Genomic DNA, 9,730 nt, shown 5'->3' with positions numbered 1-9,730 from the left:
ACTCGTGCGCAAACGGAAACAATGAGTAGTAACGTGGAATGGATAAAAATGAAAACAGATAATAAAGATTTGTAAATTATCGATGAGCTACAACAGAATATCCTAAATGGGTTAAGATCGTTGTCTCTCATTTCCGGGCCAGTTTGATCATATCTAATGTGTAATTCCAGAAAACACCCATCGGCAACAAGTTCCTTACTTTGGGACGCGACTCAAAGTTAGTGGTCGTGAGCATTAAGCTTAAGTCCTCCGCGTACAGTACGTCCCCAATGTGCGCCACCAACTCGTCGGTTTCTCTTTGGTCCATCGTTTTCAGCATGTTGAGAGTAAAGTCTTTAAACAACTGTCCGAGTCGGCGGCGCATGAACAGAACCGCATCGAAGATTTCACGCGGCAACTGGAACAAGTACTTATGATCGATTATGAACTCAACCGGTCCCTTGCCGTCGACACATCCACGAGTTTGCAGATTACCGGTTTGCAGTGTATCGGTTCTGTCAATGCCACACATCAACAGCAACGTAACATCGGAAATGACGGTGTTCTCTATGATCTGAACGTGAGCATGCTTCGCATTGTTCGGTACGTTTAGCATGTGATCTTGCTTTCTATTGTAGATTACCCATTTCGCTGGTAGCTGATCCACTTGTGCCACCGACATAGGATGGGGTTTAAAGGTCTCCGTTCCACAATTAGCCGTCAGCAGCTTCTTCTCAAACTCCGCCATGACCAGCTGGGGATAGAAGCCAGCCGCCAAGCAACCCTTTACCATATGCCAATTGCTGGCGTTAAAGTTCAGCTTTTCGGTGTTATGATCACGGCCACACTTTACTATCCCGAGAAGACGTAACAAAGACATTAGTTCCACGCGCGCATTGGAAATTGCCTCCATGGCTCCTGGTTTAAGATGATATTGGACCATTTTTTGATCGGTTTGGCTGGTTATACATTGAGTCCACTGCTGGTACAGGCGCAATAGTACCATCAAATCGCTATAGGTGCGGTTATGCAACGTTAGTTTTAGGTACCTTATTTCCTCTTCTCTCTTCAAGTCCAACGGTTCGATGAATGGATCGCCCACCTTCAAGGCGGCCACAATAGTGATCATAGGATCAAGACATCGAAACAAAATCGAATAGAGCAATGCCTTTCCCAGATGAACGTTGACGCCCAGCTGGAAAAGCAACTTGCCCAAGCTGGTCGGTACGCTTAGCGGCTTTTCTATGGCTCCGATTTGTTTGAGTGTCTCCAACGAAGCGGCGATGCTTATAGAACATGTTGAGAATAAAGTGGAACAAACGAATTCTAACGCCGAGTTAGATCGCTTCGCCCTGGGTAAGTGTTGTCGTAACACAAGAGCCTTCAGTACTTCCTCGGATCGTGCCATATTGGGCGCTGCTTTGGTGGTAGGTTTAGAACTTTCACCTACCCGCCGTAAATAGTTCTTTGGGTAGAGCATGAAACATTTCCGCTGTGCTAGCCACATCAGAAAGCGGGATCTTTGCGCAGTAGCTAAGCATGATCGATCAATGCATATACCCTTGGCGTAATCGCCGGAACGGTGTACCTCTAGCCCGGTATCCACTACATAATCGATGTGTAACAGCGACGACACCAACTCCAACAGTGGTCCCGTTACCAGAATCACCACGTACAACTCCGGCCTATCACGGATCGAAAACAATACATTTTCTTTCAACTCGTTCTCGGTAAGAAATTGATTGCAGACCACAAAATGCACGAACGTCTTCCGTGTTCCGAGCTCACTGCGTCGGAGTAAGCCGTAACACTCGAGTACGTCAGCAAAATCGGGCAACATCACGAGTATGTTTCCCGGTGCATACTGGCTGCAGATATGTTTTACAGTCTGCTCCACTAATTTCTGGTCGACGAGGAACGGATTGTACAGTTTGTGATAAATTTGACACAAAAGTGACCTCTTAGCAGCCTCGTCGTGGTACATTCGGTGTGCCGTATGCATCATTTGCCAACATTCATTATCACTGCCCTTGGAGCACCAGTTCATAGCTTGGAGGGATTTCCTTCCCACTATGTACGGGTTGGCGCCCAAAGTCAAGAGTCTTTCAATCACATCGACGAACCCTGAGCACAGAAATGGCAAAACGGGGTTGCGTTAGAACTAATATGATAATGGCGCTAATAGATGATTCCTTCACTTACCTTTTGCACTCGCGATCATGAGAGCAGTCAAGCGAGTGTCCGAATGTTGATAGTCCACCATATGCTTGTTGTACTCCAGGAACCGTAACAGTACCGCCGTGAACAGTTCCGCATCTTCATCGAACCAGCACCGCTCAAGCAGCAAGTCCATGATTGCTGTCACATTTCGATTGGGACTATAATGGCCGTACGCACATTGTATGTTCGCCATCAGCATCAGCGCATTGTCAGTCTTAGGAAGTGCCTCCTTCATTTTTGAAATCGGTTCATGAGTGCAGATGGTATCTAAAATCTCGTCCAAATAGCAGTACTCTACACCGTGCGGCTGGCTTGGCAAATAGTTGACGGTGGGGTTGCCATGAGGTATGCGCACCACTAGCGTATCCGACGAAAAGAACTCACTGAACGGTGAAGGCTCATCATTTCGCGAGGACAGCAGCACCAATTTCATTGCGAAGGATTTTTGAATTGTTACAACCAGAGTAAGCAGTAAACTCATCTCGTTCGGATGTCGGTCACCACAGTCCACAATCAGATGCGTTAACCTGTTCAGAATACCTACGAACGCATGGCTCAGAAAGGAATGCATCAGGGTCTTGATGGTAGAGAGCACCACGTTGTTCATTTCTCCAACTTGAGAATTTATGTACAACTTATAACCGACTGTAGTACCGATCGATTCGTTCCGTTCCTCGCAGATACGCACAGCGGTAGCGATCACTTCCACCTCTTCTTCCATCACGTAAAGCATGCGGCAGGAATATTTCCGCATGCAAGCAATTTCCAGCAGATGGTGGACGATTTCCGTGCGTTTGCCACTATCTGCTGTACCGTGGACGATAGACACCTTCGAATCGGCCAAACTGAGCAACACACTACGGGTGTTCAGGTGTTGATTTGCTGGCAGCTTCAAACGTCGCTTCAAGACCGCCGGATCATACTCACAGTCCGGAGGAACACGTTTCAGATGAGCCACATTTTGATCGATAAACCAAAAGTTCCAAGTTACCGGCATCGTGAACCGTCTCACATTGACGCGGTCGTGGAAAAGTTCCGAAACGTAACTTTTGGCAATTTCAGCCATTTTTTGTAGCTTCTGTTCCGTTGCTACCGAGAACGGTCCATTGCCGCCAGATTGAACACGTATAATCGCTAGTCCGTCTGTGAAGAAGAAATACACAGGAATGTGTATGATTGTGGGGTGCTTCCGGATGGGGTTATGGTTTCCAGTTTTCTCTACATACCATCATTCTTCATAGGGACGACCCATATGTTGCGAAATTCTTCATTGGACGCCAAGAACTGCTGCATCGCCTTCACCACATTCGGATTGATCTCGTGAACAACCTTTACCTCCAACAACTTGCTGATACGCACAAATTTTACGATCGATCGTAACACCGAAAGATCGTTTGCATCCATTTCCACCACACGAAAATTTTACGTTATTCTTGAGAAATAAATAACCAGCACCTCGAAGATGCCGAGCACCCGCTAGTATGCGCGTTATTTTGACACTAAAATCCGTTACCATTCAAAGGATGCACTCATCCGACTCCGTTGGGGAAAGGAAGGCGCGAAGAAGAAACTCCATTGACGTTTATAGTGCATAGTTGAACTTACATTCGAACATGACTTTTCCGTTAAATTTGCAAAAAATGCGTAGGCGAACCCATCCACCGACAGCATCAACTAAAAACCACACCAAACTAATCTAAAGAACAAACAGGAACCGTAATGATGCATAAATACGACACTGAAGGTTTATGATATATTTCTATTTAGTGTGTTTTTTTTAGTTTTCAATTCATTTTTTTTATATATTTTGTGTATTTCTCCTCCATTCATGTTGGTTTGTTGTTACTGCACCTTGTTTTCCATGCTATCCTTTTCGCATTTCATACTGCCTGTTGCTCGAAGAAATGGTTTGTTACGAATAGAGTTCTACCGTTTGGCTGCTATATGTTTGATGTTTTATTTCTGCCCTTGTTTATATGGTTCGCTATTGCTGTTATCCAACCGTATGTGTTTTGTGATAATATTGTGGAGAGCAAACATTTGTTGTTCTGTTAAATCTGTACGGGTAAATATCGTGGATCTGTGTTACTCTACTGTACGATCGTATTACAAAGTAAGATGCGGGCGCTTTCCGTGAAAAGGGGAGCATGAGAGAGAGAATGTGGAGTCATTTCAATATTGTTTCAACACTCGTACAATTGTAAATGAAAATTAAATTTCTAAGTGTTCCACATGTGAAAGACGATAAAGTTATAAAATGGGGTTTTACATTAGCTGCCGTTGGTTATTTCAATCTCTCATTCTCGATACGATAAAGAAGCTTAATTCAATGTACCAGAACGCTCGTACTGGTTTGCTGCTGGATTACAGAACGTATTGAAGTGTTCATCAGAGCTTATCTTTCTTCCTACCTTAGCATTCTGGTGTTTCAAACGGATATAGTTAAACTCTACAAAGCAATGTAAGCACTGTAACTACGTGACAAACGTTTTATAGCTGAGTCCATTCTCCATTCTAGCCGCGTACTCCGGATGTTGGTGAGATATACAACATGCACGTATCATTATGCGGAATTTTAAAATGCTTCAACTCCCGCAGCTCCTGGAACAATTGTGCTCATAAAAGCTGCCGGTTGTTTAATGTATGCTTTCATACGTTGTAATTATTTAACGATATTGTCATGTTTATTTTAAAATAACCGAAGTACTGAGAAGATGCTTCTTTATTCCGATTTTATGATCTCGTTACACGTTTCAACTGGCCTTAGTGTGCTTTTGTCTGTTTTGCTTTTGCCTCCAAACATCTGTATATAAGGTGAGTTTGCATGTGTATATGTATATATATTTTAAATATTTATAGATTTTAATACAAAATTAGATTATATATTTGTGTGTATATATATCTCTGTTCTGTTCTCTTCCCCACCGTACTGCTCTATGCCACAAATCTCTCCGCTAACGCATTGCAAATATATATAACATACAGGTTCTAGTGTGTCCTTACACGTTCCCTACACAGTTTTGTTTCATGCTTATTACTAACAGTAATTTTCTGGTGTGTTAATGGAATTGTTATGTTGCTTTTAGCATACATTTGATTTCTCTTTTCCACTCTATCTTAGCATTTAAATTTCGTGTTATATTAATACTGCATTCGTAAGATTGTGTTGTTTGTGTTTCGTTAAGTGTTTGTCTCGTGTACATCTCTCTTGTGTAAACTGTGCTTTTAGTTTAATGTTTCTATGTGAAGTAAGTTTCTATCAAACAACGGTTGAATCGGTTGTGTTGCACGATTAACAGTGGTGCCCATTTGAAATGGGATTGTCCAACGACTCACCGCGAACGGAATTGTGATCAAACGAAAATGTGCCAACTGCAAAAGAGAATAACCAATGTTTGATGGAATGTAGATGATTTTCACATTTGGCGGCACATTTTCCCTCGATCGATCGGTGATGTTATACGATCGTCGCTTCTAGTCTCGCGGTTCGCCAAAAAAGGACTCGGCCGAGCTGGTATGACCTTTACAAATGGATACCACAATCAATCGATTCGATCGTATGCGCAACACACACGCGTGTTGATCAACTGTTTTTGATCTTTTTCGTTCATATCAATATCCATCCGGCTACGGATTGTTTCGTGTAGCCACGGACGAAAGCGTTCTTTTCATGCCTATTGATGTTAAAGGTTTCGTTTTCTCGAAGAAGTTATAGTCAAATTTCTAGTCGATATTCTTATTGATCTCCCACATTATTTTTCGGTGAATTTCCCTGCCCCTTGAACCTGATCTTCTTGATGGTATAGTGTGCGGTTCACGATAAGCACGAAACGGACGAGATCTTTAACGGGTTTCTGCCTCAGGGACAAAAGAAAATCACACAGCTGTTCATTTTGCTCCTCTCATTAAGCAATGTTTTGTTTTCCTACACTACAATTTGATGAAGTTTCATCAGTGTCTTATCCTAAATCAAGTGCATTACAATTATTTGGAATGGCATCAAGTTTCAGCAATGAAAAAGATGTTTTATCCGAGGCATTGCATTCAGCATTAAAACACCTCGTCGAAAAGTGAAAAAGGAGAAAAGCTATCATTGAAAATTACTTTCCTTCGGAAAGAAGTGGCCAAAGATAGAATGAACGTTTAACGACACCTAACGCGAACATTTGTAAGTCTATTCGATACAGATGTGATTGTTGTCTAATAGTAGTCCTCAACTTAATGAGACTCAAACAAAATTGATCTTTACGCCTCCTGGGCCCTTCGATAACTACCCTTGGATGTTGGTGGGGTATATGGTCCACGGGAGGAACGCGTTACCGAAACCCGATCTTGTTGGGAGTATGATGTTGTTCGCGCCAGCAGAGAGACACAGATATTCAACTTCACTGAGAAGGTCATCAATATGATTGCCTATCCACTAGAACTGCATCACATCTGGTTGGTTTGCGAGTTTGAATTTAAAGCTGCTTGAAGCTGCCATACATTCGTCACTAAGCAATTACTGCGATGGGCTTTATATGATTAGCACAAAATACCGATCAGCAAATACATATACTTCGGAAGAATCTTGACTGAAGCAATTGGATAAAACATTGGTTGCCGTTCAATGTTTGTACGTGATTATTCGATTGAAAATATTCTCAGGTCTCATATGGCACAAGTTGACGGATAAAATTGACCACGATTGTAATAGAAGTAGACACTTCCTGATTCAAACCTAGTACTAAAAACATTGCAAATAGCGATCCTCTAAGCGTCAATAACCAAGAAATAATAGAAATAATTATTGCACATTATCTGTTTGCTGTTATTTCTTCTATGTTCTAAAAAATGGTATTTAGTTATGCACCGAATGCCGAGTGAGGCATTAGGAATAGTATTAATTGAAAACTGTAGCTTTGCAAAGGACAGTCCAATGAGTTTGTTGAGTCCTCACGTTACAGTGTAGCATCACTCTGTTATACCTTTCAAAAGATGATTCATTTTGATTGATTTTGCTTTATGTTATCGTCTTGTGGCTCTCTCGAAAGCTCTGTACTAAGCGTTCTTTTAATGGCTTTATATGACAAAAGAAAAATAAGGGGGGTATTACTGAACCCCTTCCACACGTTCTGCCAGTCGCATCTGCTGTTGAACGTATCATCATGAAACATTTACGAATGGCTTTAGCTGTTCTACATGTAATTTCTGGCTTCTGGAAGGATAGTAAATTCTATGAAATTTTAACATTTTAGTATGCGTCCTTTTCTTCATGGTGGTAAATTCATCCAGTAATAAAATGATTAAAGAAACATTTCCATATTTCTATTGAAAAGCGAAAGAAACACTCCACGCATAATGGTGTTCAACTAGCAAACATAGATTGGATTGAATAGAGTAAAATTTCCTCGCATAACACGGAAGAAAATGTAGTAGTTACTTAAACCAGGGCGAAAAATTGCTTATTGGAAAATATGCAAACATGTTCAATGCACTATTTAGTAATGCTTTTACGTATAGTGTGTCGTAAGTGAGTGTCGGTATTTGCATTTGTCTTATTCCCTAGAAGTGAACGATGATAAGTAGTTGTTTTTTCCATTGCCGTTTGTCCGTTTGTGATCATTTAATCTGTTGGATTAAACGTTCCGATAGACAGGTTTTGACTATCTTTTGTGTTTACATTGGGTCGGTTATCATGATATGGAATGTGCGGTTTTACCGTGCATTTATCGCCTAAACATTCACGTTGAATCCCTTCTTGGCAGCGACCGGAAGCTTTTCTCCTTGCAAGAATGGGTTGTAGTTCTAAAATATAATATCCATTTAGTGAGAAGATTGCTTGATTGATTGATTGATTGATCGTTAATATACCTTCTTGACGTGAAACTTTTTGGCTACCAAGTTCTTATGCTCCTGCGTGTGGAACTGGCGAGCAATGAAGTTTTCCAGATCGGAGTCCATCTGCGGGTTGCCTTCGTTCTGTGATGCTGCCGGGCAGTTAAACATGTGCTCCGCATCACACATACAGTCCTGTGCCGCCTGATACTCACGGCTAAACGCAGCGGTATTCTCGAAATCCATGGTACAGCCTTGATCTTCGGTATATCCGACCGGGCACGGATTCGGCGGATTGCAGTACGCCGGCAAGCTTGCATCGGTTTTCACCTGTGGCTTCGGACGGTTAGGTCCTTCGCCTGCACCACCCGACACGTACTGGTGTCCCCACAAGGAGCTGTGCTGCAGATATTCCTGATCACGCGGCGAAGGGTTCGGATTCGAACCGTCCAGCAGTGCATCGTAATCGAGCTGCTCGGATTCTAGATCCTTCGTCACACGCGCCATCAGTGCGAGACGGCTGGCGGGCAGCTCGTCCATGGCGGCCGGATCAATGTACGAGTCGGCCGCCTCCGCTAAATCCTTGCCCATCCGATCGACCAGCTCGCGCAGCAGCATGTCCGAAAGAAACTGATCCTAATGGAGCGGGAGGAAAAGACAGATTGTTTTAAAAAAAATAAACAGCAAAAGGTCAAGGAGCGTAAGCTAGAAATCTTACCTTCATGCCCGCTGAAAGGTATGCTAACGCTGGGTTAGCCACCATCAGCGAGACTAAAACAAAAAAGAAGTACATGCTCGGTGCGTGCTTCGTTAGGAGCACGTTGTAAAGCACTGCCGGCGCCAAGGAAAAGCATGGAAAAAAGGGGGAAAAACATACCGTTGTAGTGTAGCAATGTACCAATCGAAGGACTTCCACCGAACAAACAAACATAAAAATGCTTTTTGGCTCATGCAATCCCAGCATGGGATCTTCCGAAGAAAAACATATTTTTCACTGCTTTCTGTTCGCTTGTCGAGTGATTTATGGCAGCAATATTGGTGTTCCGTCCGGGAAAGCCACATCGTATGAATTCGAAGCACGTATCACAAAAGAAAGTGTATAATTGTTCTTTCGAGCTATATCCCCAGAAAAGTCCTACGGGTGGTCGTTGCGTAGTAAACCTTGACATTTGGACAATCCGTGCAGGTATAGTCGAACCGTCGTCAAGCATAATTCCCCGATAAGAATCACAGCACGCTCAATTGCCGATGTACGTAAGGGGGATGAGGAAGAAAAGCACCCTCATTGCTCCATGGCAACGAAACAATCTTGATGGAGTTCAGATGTGTGCCATGCGAAGTGTGTGTGCGTGTGAAGCATCATGCGCAGCTTCCAGATCTGTTTGACCTATAAACTCGGTGTCCTTCTCCGCTAATGTGACGATTTAATGTACGATCCTGAATGACCGGACATTGTTTGATCCGGAATTAAAAATCCCAGACCACTTGTTGCGAGATGTAAAAGGAGCGTTAAACCACATGCACCAGCTGTTTTCCCTCCCTAAACCGACCAAAAGCCATCTTCCCGGCCCGTGCTCACTACTACCCTGACCATCGCAAACTCCGGGAGCCATTCAACGGAGCGCGCGTCTGGTAAAACGCATGCGGGCAAACGAACGTCATCGAGCGAATGCGACAATCAATATCCGAAACACGACGATGACGTCAGCAGCTG

The 9,730-nt window shown here is 43.1% G+C and overlaps 2 protein-coding genes across 2 annotated transcripts; both read right to left on the bottom strand.

The window, feature by feature from the left end:
• Positions 1 to 127: 127 nt before the first annotated feature.
• On the bottom strand, positions 128 to 3,603 carry LOC128712084 (3'-5' RNA helicase YTHDC2-like). The gene is made up of 3 exons (XM_053806980.1): positions 3,426 to 3,603; positions 2,182 to 3,342; positions 128 to 2,103 (listed from the first exon to the last, which is right to left on the bottom strand). Exons 1-3 carry the CDS (start codon positions 3,601 to 3,603, stop codon positions 128 to 130), a joined length of 3,315 nt encoding a protein of 1,104 aa, XP_053662955.1.
• A 4,311-nt stretch (positions 3,604 to 7,914) lies between these two features.
• LOC128713747 (uncharacterized) lies at positions 7,915 to 8,809 on the bottom strand. The gene is made up of 3 exons (XM_053808614.1): positions 8,735 to 8,809; positions 8,053 to 8,652; positions 7,915 to 7,986 (listed from the first exon to the last, which is right to left on the bottom strand). The coding sequence occupies exons 1-3, from the start codon at positions 8,807 to 8,809 to the stop codon at positions 7,915 to 7,917; spliced, it is 747 nt and encodes a 248-aa protein (XP_053664589.1).
• Positions 8,810 to 9,730: the final 921 nt, after the last annotated feature.

This window comes from Anopheles marshallii, chromosome 3 (genome assembly GCF_943734725.1).
Source record: "Anopheles marshallii chromosome 3, idAnoMarsDA_429_01, whole genome shotgun sequence".
Taxonomy (NCBI): Eukaryota; Metazoa; Arthropoda; class Insecta; order Diptera; family Culicidae; genus Anopheles; species Anopheles marshallii.
This window is presented reverse-complemented; position numbering and strand designations above follow the sequence as displayed.